Below are 24,105 nucleotides of genomic sequence, written 5' to 3' on the forward strand. Positions count from 1 at the left end.
CTGTGTCCTAATAGTTGTTTTGAAACAAGTTGACGCTTTATACCTGTTGTTTACATTCACGGGCGCCATTGAGATACAGGACACACCTGGATTGTGTCTCAGGTGTTTGCGTGTGTATTCCGTTTCCTTAGCAACCAAAACAAAACGTTAGCAGGATGAGGTAAGCGGCGTCTTTTTGACGGCGGTTTCCTCGCTCGGTATGTCCGTGCAGGTCACTGCAAATCTCTGTCGTCAGCCGGAAATGGCAATCCTGTTGTTATGCTCTATATTAGTCATCTTCTTGAAAAGTGCTCCTCCTTGTAAATATCTCTGGAGCAACTTCTTTGCTCTTCATAATTTCTGTCAGTATGTGATTTCTTCTCGTGGTTTTGGCTGTAAACATGGCCAAAAACACAAATTATACACATTGTGGAAGGGGAGAAAAAAATAAAGTTATCCAACATTCCCTGTGACCTCGCGGTCAGAAAATAAAGGAGCTTTACGAGTGATATTGGTGCCCTCTCGTGGTCAATACTGGTATCGCTTTGCCAAAAGTTTGTTTTTGTTAACCCAGGTGACGTTTGCCTTTCTTCCACAACAAATTCAGATTGTCATTGGTCTGAAAATCGTGCGCTATGATTCCTTAATCCAAACGTCATAAAAGGTCAGCATTTTATTCCATGACGTTATACTTTTTCCAGAGAAATCCAGAAAAAAACGAGTTATAAAATGTGAATTAGTCCTGCTGGAGTCGTTGAACACTTTTAGACGGGATATTGTGCGTGTTTGTTGTTTGATCATCTTGTGTGAAGTGTTAAATAATCTCTACGTCCAAATTCAAAGCCTCCAACTGACGATAAAGCTCTTTATTGCTTACGCGGAGAAAGCTATTATCCATTAAGAGAGGCTGACTGTCTGAGCACATGGCGCTGTTGATCGACGTTTTATTGTGGCTCTTTTTTACCAGGAAAACCAGACTTTTTTTGGCTGTTTTGACGCTTCCATCGCTGGAGGAAAGCCCGTGACGATCGTCCAAATACAAATCAGGTAAAGTTGGCGTCCACACGGCTAGAAAATGATGTGCTAAAGCAGTGTCTTTTAAGGAAAAAAGGTTCATATTCAATATCGGAGGAGAACTGGATACGTTTTCTTTTAAATAATCAAAACAGGATGACACGAGTAGTACTCGAAATAATCTTGGTAGTTTTTCTTTAATGGTGACGGTTCAGCAGTTCCATCTTGCATCCAAAAGAGGGAGTTGTTGGTTAAAATAAGATTAGTATGGGTGTTTTTATTCCGGGTACCGTGACTGGGCACGGCAAAAAAACCTCGGATTAGAGGATTTTTATTCATTTATTTAGGACTTGGAAACAAGTAACTGAGAGGAATCAAAATGAATCCAGTTGAGGTCTGATAATATATTTGTAGGTAAAAAAACGATATGCTTCCCAGGTTATGTCCAGTTTTTAATTGTCCACCAGCAAATTGTCTTTAATATCATGAAATATGTCCCACGCCAGAAGCTTGTCTTCGCTTCCATTCCGCTGCACTTCTCAACCTTAGCACTAGAGGGTGCCAGTCACTTAAACGGTGGCTCTTTATTAGTTAGGGGTCAAAATCTAATGTTAAAATGTAGTAATAAATTGAGCCATCTTTGTTTATATTTTTACTTTTAGTTGAGTTGAACTTAATCATCTAAGACACGGCTAGGGAACCTATGGCTCGAGAGCCCCATGTGGCTCTTTGGATGAGGTCGCATGACTAACCTGTGAGCTAAAATATGGAAAACACTGGTGAGAAAGCCAAGTCCCGAATGCATCAATAGGAGCGTCACGTGGTCGCCACAGTACCAGTAGCGCCATTTTAATCATATTTTTTTATTGTAATACATTCTCTAATTGGCAACTGCGTAACAATGTTGTCAAAAGTATTCCAAGATTTTACTACTTTAAAAGTGGTGAAATGACTAAAAAAGTCCACTCCTTTTTATGTAATGTGAGTCTCAAGGAATAACCTGTTTCTGGCTCCCTCTATCGGCAAAAGGCCCCCTCTGACCCCTGACCCAAGAGCTCGTACCTCCCGTGTGAATAAACGCAAGTGTCTTTTTCGCCGGGTCGACATGCTTTTGTCCGTGGTGTCGCTAACTTTTAGCTTGACGGCTCGCATGGACGAACTTAAGCCTTTTTGAGGGCTTATCAGATTTTGACCCTCAATAACCATTTAATAAAGCCCCATCCATTAAAGCCGCCGCTGCATTAATCCCCATTACGGGATGCGCGGCAGAGGAAGACTCCGCCCGCGTGCCGTCCAGCGCTTTTGACATCGTCGGGACGCGCCACTCGCCCATCACTGGGCGCTCGTCCAGAGGAAAAGACGCCCAGCGTGGACGCGCTTGGCTTTTTTTTTTTTTGGCCTTTTGCTTCTTCCCTTGGGCGGCGGCTTTGCGCCCGCCCATGTTGGCCCGGGTCCAACATGGACCCCAAAGGCGCCAGCGGCACCTTCAAGAGGTCCTCCCTCAAACGCAGCACGTCCGGCTCGCAGAAGGTAAGAGACTTGCCGTCTCTTCTTCCTGTTTAATGGCCGTCCTCATTGGCTAAATGGAAATTGTCTTGTGGCGTCCTACTACGGCGCATGGCGTCCATTTCAAGTCCAATCTCCAGTTTATTCATTCATTTTGTTGCCAGAGCCTATCCCTGTGCGAAAGGCACACAACACCCTAAACTGGTCGCCAGTTGGCCGTAAGGCACTCTGAGAGACAGGTGACCGTTCGCAATCATAAGGTTTGCCCGCATCCAAGTCAGACGAACCATCTGGCTGGTGGTTGTCTCTAGTTCGACCAATCACCTTTTTCGAATCTCTTATCACACTGGTGTCAAAGTGGCGGCCTGGGGGCTAAATCTGGCCCACAACATCATTTTGTGCGGCCCGGGAAAATCAATGATGAGGGCCCACTTTCTGTTGTAGGATCAAATTCAAATGAATAGTATAGATGTATATTACATTTCCTAATTTTTCCCATTTTCAATCAATCATTGTCATCTTTTAATCCATTTTCTGTGTTTTTGGAACAAAAATCATGTTGTAAAATCTAAATAACTTTCTTTTAGATCTATAAAAAACGGAATATTCAAGGCTTTTAACCCATTTATAAAATATAATCAAAATGTTCTATCTAAAATGGTCCAGCCCACTTAAAATTGAGTTGACGTTAATGCGGCCCAAAGCGAACCAACCCGTGTCTGACACCCTTGTTTTATCATATAAGTGAACTTCTTGACTTGCTACCCTCATTTTAGAGTGGAAAAAAATACATGTCATGTGGTTAGTGCATCGGCTTTGCAGTTCTGGGAGCCATTGGCTGGCCACCCATTTGGGGTGTCCCCCAACTGGTGTCTGTAACTATCAGGGATAGGCTCCAGCACCCCTACAAGCCTGGTCAGGATAAGCAATTCAGAAAATGAATGCCTGTTGAGCTTTGCTAATTTGTTGAGATGCATAGAATTGACCAAAATCTGTTCCCCAATCCCACAAAAATGTCATTTATTAGGATAGCTAACTTTTTGCCAGTCCCGCTAACGACTGTAGCGAGCGCAACTAAGTCCCAGCCACGTAAGAGCGCGTCCGCTGGCCGGCGTAATCCTTCCTAATGGCCCAGTATGGCGACCAGCAAAGATTAAAACCCCCGTGATGGCTTTTCCGTAAAGTCTGCTTTCATGTGATTAACGCTGGCGCCCTTCAAAGCATTCATTATTGCTGCTGCTTTGCATTTTCTTGCATAGATTTATTCATATTTCACTCTTTTCTAAATGTCTCAAAAATAAGACCTTCTGCCCCGTGATTGGTTGACGACCAATCAAAGATATACCCTGTCTTTTGTCCTTTCCTGGGTTGAATAGGCTCCGGCACCCCCGGGATAAATGAAGGAATGCGCAATGCTCCAAAAATATACAAAAGTATGTTAATAACGATTCAGGAAATGGGATTATTATTCATATTAAGTGTCATATTCAAGTTATTTTTATTTAATATTTCCCTTTTAAAGCTCTGACCTTTTTGGTCACAACAAATTGAATAAACTCATTACAGATGCTATTTTATTGTATCAAATAAGTAAAAGTAGTAGCACGATTTTCGTTTTTTAGCAAATTGACGTCAAGCGTGAATTATGAACGACAATAAATGTCTTCCTCCAGAAGTCGTAAGAAATAAGATTTTTCCTGATGCGTTTTTTTATCTCCCACGGCCTGTCCCGGGCGCCAAATTCCTCGTGGAGTCGGAGAATCGGCGCTGTAGAAGACGTCTTGTGACCGCATCCCGCGGCGCGGCTAAGCTAATGAGCGACATGTCGCTGTCATGTGACGGCGGCTAAGTGGATTTTCCAACCGCGGGATGACAATGGAGCGCATTTACGCCGACTTTCACAGTTAATTGACTTTCCACCACGAGATCCCGCTCCCGTCTCGTGGCCGTGGTGATGCTCATGTTGAAAAAAAAAATAGACTTTAGAGTCAATTCCCGCCCTCGGGTGAAGCGTTAGCTGGTAAAATCTTCCTTAAAGAGTCAAAGATTCCACGTGGGCTTCCTTCTTTTCACGCTGCGCCGAATTCAGCCAATCAATGAGCGGCTTTTATATCTCTGAGCACGCATTCCAACGGTGGACCCCCCCGCCACCGTTTATGGTCGCTCGGTTTCGACTGGTGGCGTTTTATCTCGAGCGGAAAGTGGATGTTCTATGCCAAATGTTTCTTTTTTTTCTGTGGTTGGCTACTGGGAATTTGAGTACGCTGGGAATAATTGGCCGTGATCTCCTTTGCCTTTAAGCCGCGGGTCAGCAGTTTCAACCCGTGGGACTGCGCCACACAAAGGGAGCTCCTACTGCAATATTGCATCTACTCGAGTACTTCGAGGGTGTCAGACTTGCTTTAACGTCAACTTGATTTTCACGTGGGCCCGGATCATTTTAGAAATATAATATACATCTCTACACTTCATTTGAATTTGATTCTAAAACAGAAAGTCGGAACTCATGATTGACTTTGTCGGGCCGCAAATAATGATGCGGCGGGCCAGATTTGGCCCCCGAGCCGCCACTTTGACAGCATGCCTTAGCGTTTAAGTAAGCAGATGAAGGTATTAGCCCACTTGAACGTTAACGAGCCCCCTCAATGTGAAATTCCTGTACCGGTGCTCCTTTTATGGACCGCAACATTTGAGTCCGCGAGGGGGAAAAAATAGGAAGAAAAAAAAGAAAGAAGTCTCCAAAAGCTAAGGTGAAAAAGCCCCAACGACCATGTTGTCATTGAGGGAGAAGCTCAGGGGACGCCGTCAGTTTGGCGAGAGGAGACCTAAAGTCGTTTTCACCAGGGAGGCGCTAGTTTCAAATTTCTCAATCTATTGAGCCAAGATGGCGGCCCGCACGGGTGCAGTGGCTCAATGCTCTTTGCCAATTTGGTCATACGCAGCTGGCTATGATGATGACAATTAGGCTTTTGTCGAGTCAGCCTATGTTTGATTATTGTTATCGAGCGTGACGGTGGCGACCTTAAACCCGAATAGCCGCTTAACGGAAAGAAATAAAGTTTTGAAGATTTGGACGGAGGGGCAAATGACGTTGCGCAACCGACAAGAATCGGAACAAGAAAGTGCATTCATGGCAAATCACGAGATTTCTTAGGAAACAACAACAACCGGATCAACCGATGGGAACGTTGTGAACCCGCCGTTCCAGTTGGGAACTTAACCCGTTCGCCACCTCCGCCATCCCTTGATAACGCTAATAAAACCGCTAAAAGGTTGCCAAAATGGCTGACCTGTAGCTGGCTTTGTGGCAAAATTACGGCGTGGTCAAATCAAAACAGTAGTTGCCATTAATTAAGATAATGGTATTATATTAATTTGTGCGGCCCGAGAAAGTAAAGTAAAGGGTATAGATGTATATTAAATGTCCCATTTTATGATCCCATTAGGGCAAAAGGTGTCAAAGTGGTGGCCCGGGGGCCAAATCCGGCCCACCACATCATTTTGTCCGGCCCAAAATGTAAATTATGAGTGCAGTCTTTATGTTTTAGGATCAAATTCAAATGTAGATTATATGTGTATATTATTTTTCCTGATTTTCCCCTTTTTAAATCAATACTTGTCATTTTTTAATCCTTTTTTTCAGTTTTTAGTTCAAAAATCATTTAGGAAAATCTAAAAATATATTTAAAAAAGCTAAAATAGACATTGTTTTAGTTCTATAAAAAAACAGAATATTCGGGGCTTTTAATCCAGTTCTTTTATTTTTAAAAAATCCAAATATGATATCTAAAATGGTCCGGCCCATGTCAAATCAATTTGACGTTATTGTGGCCTGCGAACCAAGTTTGACACCCTTGCGCTAAAACCTTTTGAGAACTTGAAAGTCTTGCGTTGAAAGTGAAAAGAAAACCAGGTTTATTCCGACATCGCTATGACTTGACGTTAACTTTTTGCTACGCGGTGGCGTCCACTCCACGAAACCGTTACCAGAACCGTAACGAGTCTAGATCGAGGCGACCGAGCCTCGGTTGAGAGAGCGCTCCCTCCCGTCTTAACTCCCAAAGAATGTCCAATTCTCCCAATTATGCAAATTTGGCTTGAAATCAAAAGTATTTGGCAAAGTCGGCGGGGGTCAAGGGGGGGGCGCTTTGGGGCTCACCCAGGCCAGGCGCGTGCTCGCTTGTTTTTGCGGGAGCGTAAAAAAAAAAAGAGAAAAACGTCTGGGAGAAAAAACAAAAAAAAACCCAAGTCGGAACAAATTGGGGGAGATTAGGGGGCCCTTATCAAAGGAGATTTATTGTGCCTGGTTTAACGGCAAAAGCGCCCCCCCCTCGCCACGCGGGATGGCGGCCACGCGGCCACGGGGATGGGGGTCATGGGACTCTCTCTCTCCCAAAAGGATTACCTTGAAGCGGAGTCATGAGACCGGGCCCGACGGACGAACAAAGAGCCCGCTCACATGCTCTGGCCATATTAGCCGCCCCTCCTCATAAAGTCAACAAGTGTCATGTCCTGTGCGATTGGACGGGAGGGAGTGCAACGGGCTGGAGCGCCGGTAACGGGACCCACGGCGGCGACCCATCGCCGTCGCCGCCGTGAACAAAACATTTGGATGTAAGTTGGATTTTAATACAATGTGGATGGATGGGAGGCTCTTTTATCTTGGGTTTGCTTGCCTTGGTTCCAATGCGTTTCTTTCTGGAGAATCTTGACTTAAAATGATGCTCCGTTTTGAATGATTGTTGATTTTTTTACGACATTATTCTATTTAAAAAGGGCTTTATTTTTCTTATTGAATCCTCAGTTAAAGACAAAAAAGTATGTTCCATTCCGAATGATGTATTGTTTTTATTTTTTGGATTGTTTATTTTTTATGAGCGCTTAAGGTCCGTTAATCGTTTAAAAAAGGGCCTTACTTTCTTCATTGAATCCTCACTTGAAAGCTTTTTTAAAGCTTAAGAAAAATGATTCATTTTGGAAATTGCTTTATGAAAAAAATGCATTAATTTACTGAATCCTCCTCACTTAGAGGCAAAATTATAATTGCAATTTTTTCATCTTATCTTTTCCCTGTGACTTAAAATGAATATTTCATCTGTAATAAACAAAAAAAGATTATTTTTACTCAGTATACATAGCCATTTTTAACTCCCCATTTCCATGACAAACATTTACTTTTTTAATGAGATCTCTCCGTCATAAAAATGTTCATTCTTGTCCATCCATGCATGATGCCTGATGGGAAAAATACTCCTTAGATGAGTTCCAAAATGTAAGGCAATTCCTAGAATCCAAATGACGAGCTTTCAATTGCCAATTTGTGTCGTGTCATCACACACAAATGATTTTTTTAAAGGGAAAACAACAACAAGAATTTTGCCTTGAATCTAATGAAGCCAGACAGTTGCTATTTTTCACTAATTTTCCTGTTTTTCCTGCCAAGACTTTCCAGGAAAGGCAACTGACTGACTTTGCCACGGCTCTCATTTCAATGACTCATTCAGGCTTGACAATAGTGGCCAAATGTCCAATCTTGGACCACACAAAGAGTGAGCAGTGTTTGTCTTTTTTCTCTTGTCAGGCACAACGAGTCTGGATTGAAAGGACTTTCCTGAAAAGAGAATGCGTTCACATCTTTCCCACCAAGGACATCACCAGGTAAGACTAAAAAAAACGTTCACAACATGGAAAATACATAATTTTTGTCTTGTATATGACATGGATGGCGACCAATCCAGCCAATGATAGACAATTTATCTTCACAATAGCCGCAGGGGGTGCTGGAACCATCCCAGCTGACTTGGGGTTAGCACAGGACACCCGGAATCGGTTTTGCAGCCAATTGGAGGGCACCGGGAGACAGAGGACAACCAAAATTAGCTAGCGCTAGGCCATTTATAGTGCTAACCTAGCCTAGCATGCATGTTTTGGGGACGTGGGAGAGAAACCGGTGCCCTTGGAGAAAACCCACACGAGCACAGAGAGATCAGGCAAGGTCCACAAAGTGAAGATCCACCTGGGATCGAACCCACGGCTCCAGAACTGCGAGGCAAACACCATAACCGCTCGTGTAGATCAAAATCCCTAAATATTCAGTTTTTTATAGATATCAAACTATTTATTTGAGCTTTTTTAAATATATCTTTTTAGCTTTTACAAAATGATTTTTAACTAAAAATACAGAAAAAATGATTAAAATAATTTTAATTTTTCATTTAAAAGGGGGAACATCAGTAAATATAATATAAATCTATACTCTTAATTTTAATTCGATCCTAAAACAGAAAGTCGTGATTGACTTTCCCAGGCCGCACAAAATGAGGCAACGGGCCACATTTGGCCCCCGGGCCGCTGCTTTGACACCACTGAGATCGAGATTTGTTTTCAACCCAGAATTGTAGGTCTAAATGTCAGTTTTCCTGGGATAAATAAAAAGAAAAATTCTCCCACAGAAAGTACAGAGAATGACAGTTGAAACATATTTTACGGCTCCATCGGCCTTCATTTTGGATCGTGGAGGCCAGTTGCATTGATTTTCCTTTGTCATCGGACTAACGGCGTCTCTTCTTCAGATGTTCGTGCGGTCAGCTGACGACGCAGCACGTGGCCATCCCGCCCGGCGCCAACTCTGTGGAAGAAGCCCACCCCCTGGTGGCCGTGGACCCCCTGAAGGACAAATGGAGCGTGATCAAGCACACCCGCACCTACCCCACCGACTCCTTTGGCGTGATCGAGTTCCAGGGCGGCGGCTTCATCAACAAGGCCATGGTGAGACCGGACGACGTGGTCGCGTTCACGGACGGACGTTAAAAACGACGCTTTTTCCCCTTGTGGTCGCCGCCGGCAGTACATCCGCGTTTCGTACGACACCAAAGCGGACAACCTGCTTCACCTGATGGTGAAGGAGTGGCAGCTGGAGCTGCCCACCTTGCTGATCTCGGTACACGGCGGTCTTCAGAACTTTGACCTGCAGCCCAAACTCAAGCAGGTTTTCGGAAAAGGCCTGATTAAAGCCGCCGTCACCACCGGCGCGTGGATCTTCACGGGCGGCGTCAATACGGGTGAGCCCACCTCTGCTATTCACTTATGGGGAGGGGGACTATTAGCGAGATGAGGAGATTAGCCGTTATTTGCTAATGCTTCTTCTGCAATTGGCCCCGCCCCCCTTGAGCGCTTCAAACAATACAATTGAGAGCTTTTTGGAGGACGTCGTTCATCATGGATGACCAAATGTGTCATTCACTTGTCACTACGCATCCCCTTCATATCTATACAGTGCTAAGCCCTTTAAAAATGGTCCCAATTTTGTATGAAAGATGTGGAAAAACACACAAAAATGAGATAAAATGATAAGGAAATATTTTATTATTTTTTAAAATGAATATAATGGCTAAAAAACTTTTTAAAATGTGAAAAACAAACAAAAATGATAAGAAAATGATTTATTAATGTCTTAAAATGAATATAATGGCCAAAAATCCCAGTGAAAATGTGACCTGCATTATAATGGGATACGTAATACCAGTGTTTGTCCACCAGATGGGGGTAAGAGCCCGTATTCCCAAGGCTGAAAGGTGTCCACTTTGAATGCCATTTTAGACTTTCACGAGTTTTTTGACCCGAAAAGACAAACTAAATCTAATCTTGGACAATTCCCTTTTCTCAGGCGTGATCCGTCACGTGGGCGACGCCTTAAAGGACCATTCCTCCAAATCGCGGGGCAAAGTGTGCGCCATTGGAATCGCCCCGTGGGGCATCCTGGAGAACAAAGAGGACCTCGTGGGGAAAGACGTGAGCCTTTCGACTGGCGTATTCGGCGAGAGCCAAAGATCCTTTCCTCCCCTTGAAATAAAATGGGTGTTCTTGTTCCTTTAAGGTAACCAGACCGTACCAGACCATGGCCAACCCGTTGAGCAAACTGGCCGTGCTGAACAACAGCCACTCGCACTTCATCCTGAGCGACAACGGCACTTGCGGCAAGTACGGCTCCGAGGTCAAACTGCGCCGCCTGCTGGAGAAGCATATCTCGCTGCAGAAGATCAACACACGTAAGTCTGGGCCCAAAACGGGAATTTTTTTTTAGGGCGACTCCCATTGCAACCTTCCTTTTGAGCCCCGGATGGAGATGTTGTCATGTGACCCTTGGGCTTCCCTTTGTCATCCTATGCCTGGTGCTCAGATAAGGCAGGGACAGCAAAGGGATGCTCAGCTGTCACCACAGACGTCCGTCGTCCACGTTGTCGTCCTCATGTCGGGCCACCACTTTGACACCAGTTCCCCAGACTGACGATGCCTTTTGTGTCATTTTTTTTTTGGGTCCAGGTCTGGGTCAGGGTGTCCCGCTGGTGTGTCTGATCGTGGAAGGCGGTCCCAACGTGATCTCCATCGCGTTGGAGAGCCTGCGAGACGAGCCGCCCGTCCCGGTGGTGGTGTGCGACGGGAGCGGTCGCGCCTCCGACATTATTTCATTTGCGCACAAATTCTCCGAAGATGGAGGGTGAGAGCTGTGGGTGGGGGCGTGGCTTAGTCATGCTTTGCATTGCTTTCTTGTGGAATGGCCCTACTTTGAATAAAGTTGCCATTAGCGCTACATCTTTATTATCTGCATAACTTTGAATGGCTTCAAATTCAGTTGTTTTGTATATATTTGATAATGTCAAAGTTTATACAATAGTGGTATATTTTGAGTGGCGATAGCCTTTACCCTGTTTGGATGATATTCTAGTTTGGTTAGAACATTTACGCCATGGTGTCAAAGTGGCGGCCCGGGGGCCAAATGTGGCCCGCCGCATCATTTTGTGCGGCCCGAGAAAGTCAATCATTAGGATCAAATTCAAATGAAGAGTATATATGTATTATATTTGCTGATTTCCCCCTTTTAAATCAATAATTGTAATTTTTTAATACATTTTTTTCTGTTTTTTAGTTCAAAAATAATTTTGTAAAATCTAAAAATATATTTAAAAAAAAGCTAAAATACACATTGTTTCCAATCTATTAAACAATGAATATTCAGGGCCTTTAATCCAGTTCATTAAATCCATTTATATGAAAAAATCAAAATATTATATCTAAAATGTGTGTGCAAACCTATAAAATGTAATATGGATTCCCACCAGCAGTTTACACAATGTACCCGTGCGTACTAGCCATAAATGTGTGTGACAATGTAGACTTTGCCGGGCCACAAATGGCCCCCGCGCCACAGTTTGGACACCACTCGTGAATATAAATTGCAGGATCAAAAGCCCCAGAAACTTGTTTAACTTTAATTCCGATGACGAGGCAAAATTGTGGCCTTTTTTTTGGCAGGTTGGTCAGCGACGATGTGCGAGACCAACTTTTGGTGACCATCCAGAAAACGTTCAACTACAGCAAAAGCCAATCGCAGCAGATCCTCCTCATGGTGATGGAATGCATGAAGAAGCGAGAACTGGTGAGTGGCACACAAAAAAGTCCTAAAACGTCCTAAAACGTCTTGTGTAAAAAGTGTCAATAAAGCTCTATGGCTTTTCATGCTCATTTTATCCACTCACATTTTTCAATGAACATATTGAATGGACGTAATCCTCAGATCCCGCGGAACGTGGAATAATCCACCCGCCGTGGGGTCAAAGGTCGCAAAGTGGCGACACTCGAAAGACACGCAAAAAAAACGTGCTAAGAGGGAAAAGTGCTTTAATCCAAAGTGTTTTTTTTACCTGATGCTTGTTGATTCTATGAAAGGGAGGAATAAAAAGTCACGTGACGCCTCTAAGCCGCCAGCCGCCGCGTACATTTGGTAAGACGGGCTCTCGCCTGCGGTAAGCATGCGTTGCGCTTCACAGATGGAAGGTCGGTGCATCTTGCTAATCCTGGTGGAGGACTCCTCTCAAAGTGCTATCATCACCAGTTGCAATCCTCTAAAACCTGTATTAGACGACCTAATGCGCTCACAAACTTATAAAGTGATGGATGATCATCACCATCATGACTTGTTTTTTTTTTTTTGCATTTTGACCCAGACGAGCAAAATTGGAGCTTTTGGTTTCAAAGTGAACGAAAGGTGAATGACTGTCTGCTCCCGTGGGATAATCTTTTTATCCGAAATGGACCCCCCCACCCCCCCCCCCCCCCCCTTCCGTAATGAGCAGTTGGCTAAAAGGAACGTGGCGGAACGCTTTGTACTAACGTTGACCAAATTTACAAAAACTTAAGCACCTCATTTTCACTCCTAACCTCATTTGACATTTATTCATTCATTTTCTGAACCACTTATCACTCGTGGATGATAGTTATCTAAGCGTTAGTTTAGTGTATGGTGTCAAAATGGCGGCCCGGGGGCCCACAAAGTAACCCGAGTCCGACACCCTTGGCGTAGTGGAAAAGGTTATTTACAAACTCACAATATGAACAAATATAAAAATATGAGAAAAGTAGAGCCAAAGATATCCACATAACAGAAAGAATGAAAAACACCTGGGCAAAAGCACAGCTGGGATCTGATTGGTCAAGGTGCACACAGGTGAAAACGGAAGCGTCTTCCAAAACGCAGCAACAAACAATCGGAAGCAAAGCGTCTATCAATAATAATGAAAAACAAACTTTTTTGTAAATGTCCCGCCTCTTGGCAAGTGCTAATTCCATTCCCAGCCGCCATTTTATCTTCCTTGGCATCCATCATTGTTGTCCAATGACCTTTGCTTCCTCCTCGGCAAAACAGATCACCGTTTTCCGGATGGGTTCGGAGGGTCAGCAGGACATCGAAATGGCCATTCTTACGGCCTTGTTAAAAGGTACCGTGACCACACAAATAACACGCCACTTGAACCTGACCTCACGTTTCTTTTTTAATCAGGCACCAACGCTTCGGCGGCCGACCAGCTGAGTTTGGCGTTGGCTTGGAACCGAGTGGATATCGCTCGCAATCACATCTTTGTCTACGGACATAATTTACCCGTGAGTCACACGCCGATCGAAGCCAACACGATGGAACGACGTAAACTCGTTGTTGTGGCCCCGTCAGCCGGCCGGCGCCATCGCCAGCACGACGACGGCGGTGGTCCCGAGCCAGGAGAAGCAGAGGAGTCCGTCCACGGCCTCTCGTAATAAAAACCGGGGCAAGAAAGGGAAAGGCAAAGGGAAGGCCAAACCGGAACCTCCGGAAGAAACGGATCCGCGCAAATTGGAGCTGATTCGTTGGGTAAAAAACGTCCGTTTGGAGACGCAGCCAATCGGAAGGCATTTAATTGGTGGTTTTTGTTGTTGTTGTTAGGTGAATTCTCTGGAGCAAGCCATGATGGACGCTCTGGTTCTGGACCGAGTGGACTTTGTCAAACTGCTTTTGGAGAACGGCGTCAATATTCATCACTTCCTCACCATTCCCAGACTGGAGGAGTTGTACAACACGGTAACGTTCACCGGGGCCGGACGTTTCGTTGACTGGACAATTCGTCGACGGACAATTTGTAAGGCTGGTGTTTAGAATTAGGTTTTAGGGATAGTGGTTAAGGTTAGTGGTTAGGATTAGGGCAAGGGTGTCAGACTTTTTCTTTTTTATAAATGGATTAAAAGAACTGGGTTAAAAGCCCTGAATATTCTTATTTTTATAGATCTAAAACAATGTTTTTTTGAGATTTTTTTCTTTGGTGAAGGAAAATCTCTTTTAATCATTACATTACATATTTAAGTGGAAAATAGAAAATATTTTTATGTATTTTTACATTTTACAAAATGATTTTTGAACTAAAAACACTAAAAAATAAATTTAAAAAATTGCAATTATTGATTCAAAAGGGGGAAAATCAGGAAATAAAATAGACATCTATACATTTGAATATTCATTTTAATTTGATCCCAAAACAGAAAGTTGGCACACAAAATGATGTGGTGGGCCAAATTTGGCTCCCGAGCCACCACTTTGACACCTGTGGGATAGTGGTTAAGGTTAGGAATTAGGTCCGTCAACTAAGTGTCCGTCGACAAAATGTCCATTCGACCAACCGTCCGTGGACAAAGTGTTCGGCGATGAAATGTCCGAGTACCACGTTTCCTGCTCGGTCGCCGTGCAACCCTCACGGTTCGGTCACATTCGTGTTCTCGTGGCAGAAACTGGGTCCCGCCAACACGCTGCACGCCGTGGTCCGAGACGTCAAAAAGGTGACCGGCGGACCGTCCCTTCTGACGTGGCTCGTCTTGGCCCTCGATTTGAAATGTTTTTGTTTGTCCTTAGGGGAACCTCCCCCCGGATTACCAGATCACCTTGATCGACATCGGCCTGGTGCTGGAGTACCTGATGGGCGGGGCTTACCGCAGCAATTATACCAGAAAGGCTTTCCGCAACCTCTACAACACGCTGTACGGACTGAAAAGGGTGCGTGTGGGCTTAATCCATCCAAAAGGCTATTGTCCGTCCTCTGATTTTTGCCTAATGAGACGCTTTTTCGCTTTTTTTGTTCTCAGCCCAAAGCGCTGAAGCTTCTCGGGATGGAGGTGAGACCTCTTTGCCGGCAAATGTAGGAAAGAAGAACCCCCGCGACGTTATCTCGTCCCCGCCAGGACGACGAACCTCGGGCGAAAGGCAAGAAAAAAGCCAAGAAGAAAAAGGAGGAAGAGGTGGAGGTGGACGTGGACGACCCGGAGGTGTGCCGCTTCAAGTTTCCCTTCCACGAGCTGATGCTGTGGTCGGTGCTGATGAAGCGCCAGAAGATGTCGCTCTTCCTGTGGCAACGTGGTGAAGAGGCCATGGCCAAGGCGCTGGTGGCCTGCAAACTCTTCAAGGCCATGGCCCACGAATGCTCGGAGAGCGAGCTGGTGGACGACATCTCACAAGACCTGGAGAACAACTCCAAGTGGGTGTCCGACCAATTTTTGGGAAAAGTTCTTTTGATGACTCATTCGTTTATAGCAGTGCAATAACTGCAATAGCCATCAAAGTGTTCAGCATTTACATCTAGCACCACCTAGCTTTGTGAACGGGTATAACGTCAAGACCCCAAATATAAGACGACTGTTTTATTTCCAATGCAAAAAAAAAAAAACGTCTTATATTCGGGCCAAAACATATTTCTGTACTTTGCCACCGACAACAGGGAGTTTGGTCAGCTGGCCTACGAGCTCCTGGACCAGTCGTACAAGCACGACGAGCAGGTGGCCATGAAGCTACTGACCTACGAGCTGGTCAACTGGAGCAACTCCACGTGTCTGAAGCTGGCCGTAGCCGCCAAGCAACGCGACTTTATCGCGCACACCTGCAGCCAGATGCTCCTGACCGACATGTGGATGGGCTGCTTGCGCGTGGGCAAGAATCCTGGACTCAAGGTGCTCCGCCCCACGTGTCGGTTTAGGGCGGAGCAAAATGCCCATCTCTTGTTCTCTCTATCGCCACCCTCTAGGTCATCTTGGGAATCATCTTTCCTCCGCTGATTCTTCTGCTGGATTTCCGTCTCGGGGACGAGGTGGCCTACATTGCGCCGGCGGCTAAAGAAGAGGGCAAAGACAAAGATGACGACGCCAAATCCAGCAAGGTCTCCATTAATATCATTTTCTGCTATCACCTATTTTCTAATGTGACTTTTTGCAAATCCTTTATCTTGTGTCCATACTCTTCATTTTAATTTGATCCTAAAACAGAAAGTCGGCACTCATGATTTCCTTTCCTTTCAAAAAAAAATGAATAAATAAACACAGAACAATTTTTACTGTCCCGTTTTGCAAAGCAACTCAGAGTGGCCGCCTGTCACTAACAAACGATTACTAAGGCTAATACGACTAGCAGCCAATGACATGATGCGGTTTGCGTCACGTGTGTTTACTTCCGCGGTAGATTGAATGTCAACGACGTTGATTGGGTGCGCATGGTTCACGTTCTGCGCATGTGCGTCCAATGACTGGTTAGCAACTAGCTAACCGTTCGGTGTAGCTTCTTCCAAGGGTTTATCATGGCGAAAAAAGTCAAAATACAAAAGAAATGCGGTTCGTTTAAGATGGAATGGCCTTCGGAGTATGTGCAAATAGAAGAACTAGCAGGAAATTTGGGTGAGAACTGTCTAAAACTTAGCTACGTGTGTGTTTGTGTGTCTACTACGTCTTATCGTTCGTCTTCAACCGAGACGTGAGGCTAAGATGTTTATTAGCCCCCTCGGCTAATCTTACATATTTATATATGTTCACGAACATAAATACTTTCATTAATATGTGATGTTACTTTTTAAATGAATCAAATAAAAACGAAGAGACTTCTCTACACAACACGCAGCAAAGCTAAAGTTCTTTTTTAGCATTTTCCGAACCGCGTCATGCTAATGAGGGTTGCGGGGGTGCTGGAGTCTACTCTAGCTGACTCCGGGCCACAGGCGAATTTCTAGGCTTTGAATTTCCCAGTTGATAGGAATCTGGGACAAACGTTTTGTAAAATAAAAAAAAACCGTGGTTGTGTGTTCCAGGAGCCCAACGACGCCACGTCGCGGAAAGGGGACGAAGAGGAAGGCAACGCCAACGTCCGCAAAATTCCCATCGGAAAAAGATTATTTGAATTTTACGACGCCCCCTTCACCAAATTTTGGTTCAACACGGTAAATTATTTTATGAATGGGCATTTTTGGGGATGGTAAAACTCATGGAGAGATGGTATTTGTCTTTCAGATCTGCTACCTGGCTTACCTCATGTTGTACAACTACATCATCTTGGTCAAGATGGAGCGATGGCCGTCCTTGCAAGAGTGGACCGTTATCGCTTACATCTTAACGCTGGGCAGTGAGAAGATCCGACAGGTAAGCCGTAGATAAACATTGTTTTAGATTTATTAAGAACTTTTGATACAGTTCTATGTGCTTGAAAATGAATGAAAAACGGCGTTGTGCCATCGGCAGATCTTAATGTCCGAGCCCGGCAAGCTGAAACAGAAGATCAGCGTGTGGTTGGAAGAGTACTGGAACATCACGGACCTGGTGGCCATCTCCACCTTCCTTCTGGGCCTCATGCTGAGGCTGCAGAGGGAGCCGTACATGGGCTACGGCAGGGTCATCTACTGCATAGACATCATCTTCTGGTACATCCGCGTCCTGGACATCTTTGGCGTCAACAAGTACCTGGGCCCCTACGTCATGATGATCGGAAAGATGGTACGTACGTCATGATGAGGTGGTGGTCGTGACCGGACACGTTTCGTCCCCGGGCGTTTCCTCCCTGTCTGGTGACGAAATGTCTGGTGACGAAATGTCCGGCGACGAAACGTCCGGCGACGAAACGTCCGGCGACGAAACGTCCGGCGCCGAAATGTCCGGGTACCGTGGTGGTGATGGTGTGGCTCACTGTATTTTTTGGTTTCAGATGATCGACATGATGTACTTTGTGGTGATCATGTTGGTGGTGCTGATGAGCTTCGGCGTTGCCCGCCAAGCCATCCTTCACCCCGACGAGGAGCCCACGTGGCGCCTGGCCCGCAACATTTTCTATATGCCCTACTGGATGATCTATGGAGAGGTTTTTGCCGACTCGATAGACCGTAAGACTCGAATTCATAGTAAGATTCCCTTTCCTGAAATGCGGGCAGACCATGGCTTCATCGTGACCTTTGATTGACCTCGTTTGACGACGGTAGTACCCGTTTGTTTTTACGCGTTTCCAACCCGCGCCGCCACAAACGCGATGGTCTGCCCGCAGTTATTTGTTTTTCCGTAGTTCTTCTGTCAGGGTGAAGACGGTTTTGGTTGGTTTTTTTTGCCAAGCTCTTGATCGTGACAGAAGGTTGACGTGCACATCCAATTGATTGCTTTTTAATTCCCCTCCTCCTCCGCCGCCGTCCGTGTCTCCTTCAACTTTCCGTCTCCAGTCTACGCCATGGAAATCAACCGTGAGTGGCCTCCTCTCCGACGCGCCGTTCCTTCTTTTAACTGTCGCGAGTGACCTTTTCCCCGTTGCCTGGGACAGCTCCGTGTGGGGAGCATTTGTACGACGAAGACGGGAAGAAGTTGCCGCCGTGCATCCCCGGCGCTTGGCTGACACCTGCCATTATGGCCTGTTACCTTCTGGTGGCCAACATCCTCCTGGTCAACCTCCTCATTGCTGTCTTCAAGTAAGTACTTCTTTATTTTTTACACCACAGCCAAGCCCTTTTAGATTTTTACAATGTGACGGTATTTGAGAGAAAAAACAAAAGTACTGCATTTTCACAACTATAAGGGACATTGTACATACATTTGAATTTTTTTTTTCATATGTAAAGCACACTGGATTTTAAAGCGCCTATTGTCTATTTTGGAGAATATTTAAGACATAAGTGCCCCTTATAGTCGTGAAAATACGGTACTCTATTTGACTTATTCTTACTCTGTCGTACGCTAACTCCCTCTAGCGGTACTTTGTATACCACAATGTACGGAACCCTCTTTTAATGCCATTTTGGTAGGGTTTTCGTTATGTCGTTTCATTGAACGGTTTGAATTGAGGCTTTAATAATGAATTGTTTGCATAATTATTTAGGTAGAATTTTCAATTTACATTATTGAACGATATCTGTGCACTTTCATTTTTATTTTATTTTTCAACCAAAACAGTCAGTACTTTATATCAGCCCTTGATGTCTGGTTTTTGATGACCCTGTGACCTGTTTTTTTTTTTTTTTTTTGCAGCAACACCTTCTTTGAAGTAAAGTCCATCTCCAACCAAGTGTGGAAGTTCCAGCGCTACCAGCTGATCATGACCTTTCACGACCGGCCCATCCTGCCGCCGCCGCTCATCATCTTCAGCCACCTCTACATCCTCTTCAGCAGGCTCTTTCGACGCTGCGCCAGGAGGAGACAAGACGGAGAACTGGACGAAAAGGACCGGGGCCTCAGTGAGTTCACTTCATGCTCTTCTCTCGCTTTTTCTCAACTTGTGGGACATACTATGTCGTTTTTAAGAAAAAAAAGCCTTACTATACTATGTCGTTTTTTTAAGAAGAAAGCTTTACTATAGATACTTTTTCGTTTTTAACGAAAACATTTGTAACCTGAACATTTTGTACCTAGAGACATTCATAAGTAGAGGTAGGACTCTATATGGTTTTGAACTTGCTGTTCCTGTTTCCCGTTAGAGCTAAGACTCAATCCGGAGGAGTTGAAAAACCTGTACGAGTTTGAAGAGCAATGCGTGGAGGAATATTTCCGGGAAAGGGAAGACGAGCAGCAGTCGTCCAGCGACGAACGCATCAAAGTTACTTCGGAAAGGTGAGTCCAGATTACATTTGTTCTAAAAAAAATAGTTTATTTCAAAGCCACCTGACTGAGCAAATGGAACATACATTTTTCAAAGAGTGGAGAACATGTCCATGCGCCTGGAGGAGGTGAACGAGCGGGAGAACACCATGAAGGCCTCCCTGCAAACGGTGGATCTGCGCCTGGCCCAACTGGAGGAGATCCACGGCCGCATGGCGTCGGCTCTGGAGAAGCTGGCGGGGGTGGAGCGGCTGGAGCTCACCAGAAGCCACTCGCGCAATTCCTCGCTGTGCGACCCCTCCTCCGCCCTGGTCCGCCAGGGGAGCATCAACAGCGCCGACGGCTACAGCCTGTACCGCTTCCACATGGACATGGAGGAGTTTGCCGGCAGGCAGAAGGACGCCGAAGAAGCGCCCAGGAGCGGCGGTGGCCCGGAGAGCGCCTCCCACGTGGACATCCTCATATCTCCGTGCGAATCCAAGCGGGGGTCCGCGATGCCTGGCCAGGACGAGCCGCCACGGAGCTCCCGGCTGCTGGATCCCACGCCCGACAAGAACTGGCTGAGACCGTCGTCGCCGCCCAAACGGACTAAATCGCTGAGACACTACCCGGCCGAAGAAGCGTCGTCTTTGACCAAGAGGAGGAGCATGAGCACCGCCGTCATCGGGCCTCCCGACGAACCGCAAGAAACTAAAGTGGGGCTTCCTCCAACGGCGTCATCTTCTTCCCCGAAAAGGACGAAATCGTTGCGGTACGTCCGCGCCGAGGACACGGGACAGGTGTCCCCGCTGGCGAGGAGAAGAGCGGCCAGCGGCGTGATCTACAAGCCGGACCAAGCGTCAGACGAGGCCGAGGATCCGGCTCCCGTGGGAAGGAGGGAAGAGCTCCCGGGAGAAGAAACCAAGACCAGGGTGAAGCGGAACCTGTCGGACGGGGCGCGATTCCTCAATGTAGCGGAAGACGCCTATCTGCCCTCGCACAGGTCGAGGAGTTGGAATGCAAAAGATGGCGGTAAAGCCAGAGGCGCGTTGGTCAACAGGAGAGCGTGCAGCAGCGAGAGAGACCTCCTGGATGTGGACGGAGAAGTCAAGATGGATGTGGGGACAGGAGGCGGAGCCCAAGAACTGGGAAAGAAGGCAGGAATATGAAGGATCACATTGGAGGACAGTAATAGCTGTTGCAAAATAAAGGACCATAATCTGAGGACTGAAACAGAACGTCCCTTTAGAAATGTTTGCGAAAAGTTGCAACATATAAATTAGGACATGTTAAAATGTTAAGGATTTTGTTTACCTATTCAAGTAAAGAGGCAAAAGTAAAACTACAAGTCGGCAGATATATCGGAGGATATTTAATGTCTTATTTTAGCCCATGACATGTTTTGTAATGACTATTTGGAACATTTGTATTCATGTTTTCTGTGTGTAAACAGCAGGTGAATCAAAGATGAAATGATTAAAAGTCGAAAGAAAAGTTCTAAAATAGCCATTCTATACTGTCGTTTTTTTGCAAATAAAGCCTTACTATACTATGTCGTTTTTTTGCAAATAAAGCCTTACTATACTATGTCGTTTTTAAGCCTTACTATACTAAGTCATTTTTAAGCCTTACTATACTATGTCGTTTTTTCAGAGAAAAAGCCTTACTATACTATGTCGTTTTTTCAGAGAAAAAGCCTTACTATACTATGTCGTTTTTTTGCGATAAAAAAGCCTTACTATACTATGTCGTTTTTTGAAGTAAAAAGCCTTACTATACTATGTCGTTTTTATTGCGATAAAAAAGCCTTACTATACTATGTCGTTTTTTCAGAGAAAAAGCCTTACTATACTATGTCGTTTTTTTGCGATAAAAAAGCCTTACTATACTATGTCGTTTTTTGAAGTAAAAAGCCTTACTATACTATGTCGTTTTTTTTGCGATAAAAAAGCCTTACTATACTATGTCATTTTTTGAATCAAAAAGCCTTACTATACTATGTCGTTTTTTGAAGTAAAAAGCCTTACTATACTATGTCGTTTTTTGAAGTAAAAAGCCTTACCATACTATGTCGTTTTTTTGCGATAAAAAGCCTTACTATACTATGTCGTTTTTTGCGATAAAAAGCCTTACTATACTATGTCGTTTTTTGAAGTAAAAAGCCTTACTATGTCGTTTTTTTTGCGATAAAAAGACATTTTTATCGCAAATTTTTAGTCATTTTTAGTAAAAGACATTTTGGTATTTTTCAGAGAAAAAGCCTTACTATACTATGTCGTTTTTTCAGAGAAAAAGCCTTACTATACTATGTCGTTTTTTTTTGCGATAAAAAAGCCTTACTACACTATGTCGTTTTTTGAAGTAAAAAGCCTTACTATACTATGTCGTTTTTTTTGCGATAAAAAGCCTTACTATACTATGTCGTTTTTTGCGATAAAAAGCCTTACTATACTATGTTGTTTTTTGAAGTAAAAAGCCTTACTATACTATGTCGTTTTTTGAAGTAAAAAGCCTTACTATACTATGTCGTTTTTTTGCGATAAAAAAGCCTTACTATACTATGTCGTTTTTTGAAGTAAAAAGCCTTACTATACTATGTCGTTTTTTTGCGATAAAAAAGCCTTACTATACTATGTCGTTTTTTTGCGATAAAAAAGCCTTACTATACTATGTCGTTTTTTTGAAGTAAAAAGCCTTACTATACTGTCATTTTTTTAAGTAAAAAGCCTTACTATATACTATGTTGTTTTTTTTTGCGATAAAAAGCCTTACTATACTATGTTTTTTTTGCGATAAAAAAGCCTTACTATACTATGTCGTTTTTTGAAGTAAAAAGCCTTACTATACTATGTCGTTTTTTGCGATAAAAAAGCCTTACTATACTATGTCGTTTTTTGCGATAAAAAACCTTACTATACTATGTCGTTTTTTTGCGATAAAAAGCCTTACTATACTATGTCGTTTTTTTGCAATAAAAAGCCTTACTATATTATGTCTTTTTTTGCGATAAAAAGCCTTACTATACTATGTCGTTTTTTTGCAATAAAAAGCCTTACTATACTATGTCGTTTTTTTTTTTGCGATAAAAAGCCTTACTATACTATGTCGTTTTTTTTGCGATAAAAAGCCTTACTATACTATGTCGTTTTCTTGCGATAAAAAGCCTTACTATACTATGTCGTTTTTTTGCGATAAAAAAGCCTTACTATACTATGTCGTTTTTTGCGATAAAAAGCCTTACTATACTATGTTGTTTTTTGAAGTAAAAAGCCTTACTATACTATGTTGTTTTTTTTGCGATAAAAAGCCTTACTATACTATGTCGTTTTTTTTGCGCTAAAAAGCCTTACTCTACTATGTTGTTTTTTTTGCGATAAAAAGCCTTACTATACTATGTCGTTTTTTCAGAGAAAAAGCCTTACTATACTAAGTCATTTTTAAGCCTTACTATACTGTCATCTTTTCAGAGAAAAAGCCTTACTATATACAATGTCGTTTTTTCAGAGAAAAAGCCTTACTATACTATGTCGTTTTTAAGCCTTACTATACTAAGTCATTTTTTAAGCCATCTAAAGATAAGTTCTAAAATAACCATTCTATACTGTTGTTTTTTGCAAATAAAGCCTTACTATACTATGTCGTTTTTAAGAAAAAAAAAGCCATTGGATCACTTACCTCCTTCAAACCAAAACGTTTAAAGAATGGAATCAATCAAGAGGGTCTGTCCTAAGATGGCCACCAGTCACTTACACCAACGACCGGGCCTCGAGACTCCTAGGAGTCCACCAGGAAGATGTCCGTCAACTTTTGAGCCAATGCTGAATAGCCACATAGGCACAGAGTTTAGTCTGCTTTCTAAAAAAAAATATATAGCCTTAATTGCATCATGTACATACACTACAACAAGGGTGTCAGACTCGGGGTGGTTCGCGGGCTACTTTAACGTCAACTCCATTTCACGTGGGCCGGACCATTTTAGATTTTTATAAATGGATTAAAAGCCCTGAATATTCAGTTTTTATAACCCTGACCCTAACTATTTTGAATTTAAACACACCCTAAACCTAACCTAACCCTAACCATTTTGTATTTAAACACACTAACCCTATTCCTAACCCTAACCATTTTTTATTTAAACACACCCTAACCCTAACCTCAACCCTTGCTTGCTTAGCGGGGCTCAAAATAAACGCTCACCTGTTCACCATAATAAGTAAGCAACTCGTCAGACAACAAAATAAACGCACACTTGTTCATTATAGCAAACAAGTAACTCGTAAGACATTAAATTAAATGTTATAATCATTGATTTACCTGCAGTAGGTCTGAGATACAGTGTGCTTCGCTAGTTCCACCACCTGGAGTCACCTGGAAGTTAATCAGCGTGTTGTTGTCTCCGTGCCCGGCGATTGGCTAACAAGCCATAGTAGGCCGGGATAGGCTTCAGCA

The 24,105-nt window shown here is 43.9% G+C and overlaps 1 protein-coding gene and 1 long non-coding RNA gene across 3 annotated transcripts; one reads left to right on the forward strand and one right to left on the reverse strand.

Annotated features, from left to right (window-relative positions):
* The first annotated feature begins 2,244 nt into the window (after positions 1-2,244).
* On the forward strand, positions 2,245-21,159 carry LOC144192169 (transient receptor potential cation channel subfamily M member 1-like). 2 transcript variants are annotated; one of them, XM_077711240.1, is made up of 27 exons: positions 2,245-2,523; positions 8,081-8,157; positions 9,072-9,267; positions 9,347-9,560; positions 10,166-10,290; positions 10,376-10,547; positions 10,822-10,996; positions 11,812-11,935; positions 13,202-13,274; positions 13,337-13,437; positions 13,505-13,681; positions 13,754-13,888; positions 14,587-14,637; positions 14,711-14,851; positions 14,941-14,970; positions 15,037-15,329; positions 15,570-15,798; positions 15,873-16,004; positions 16,923-17,051; positions 17,122-17,250; positions 17,350-17,601; positions 17,810-18,002; positions 18,312-18,332; positions 18,410-18,554; positions 19,111-19,316; positions 19,557-19,689; positions 19,775-21,159. In XM_077711240.1, the coding sequence occupies exons 1-27, from the start codon at positions 2,452-2,454 to the stop codon at positions 20,823-20,825; spliced, it is 4,776 nt and encodes a 1,591-aa protein (XP_077567366.1). In that variant the 5' UTR covers positions 2,245-2,451; the 3' UTR covers positions 20,826-21,159. The 2 variants fall into 2 exon arrangements, with proteins under 2 accessions (XP_077567366.1, XP_077567367.1); XM_077711241.1 differs by having other exon boundaries at positions 2,247-2,523; positions 17,810-17,984.
* On the reverse strand, positions 19,718-24,070 carry LOC144192177 (uncharacterized). The gene is made up of 3 exons (XR_013325061.1): positions 23,971-24,070; positions 23,332-23,511; positions 19,718-20,801 (listed from the first exon to the last, which is right to left on the reverse strand). It is a non-coding gene; the product is annotated as an uncharacterized LOC144192177 (long non-coding RNA).
* Positions 24,071-24,105: the final 35 nt, after the last annotated feature.

This window comes from Stigmatopora nigra, unplaced genomic scaffold (genome assembly GCF_051989575.1).
Source record: "Stigmatopora nigra isolate UIUO_SnigA unplaced genomic scaffold, RoL_Snig_1.1 HiC_scaffold_25, whole genome shotgun sequence".
In the NCBI taxonomy this organism is placed as follows: domain Eukaryota; kingdom Metazoa; phylum Chordata; class Actinopteri; order Syngnathiformes; family Syngnathidae; genus Stigmatopora; species Stigmatopora nigra.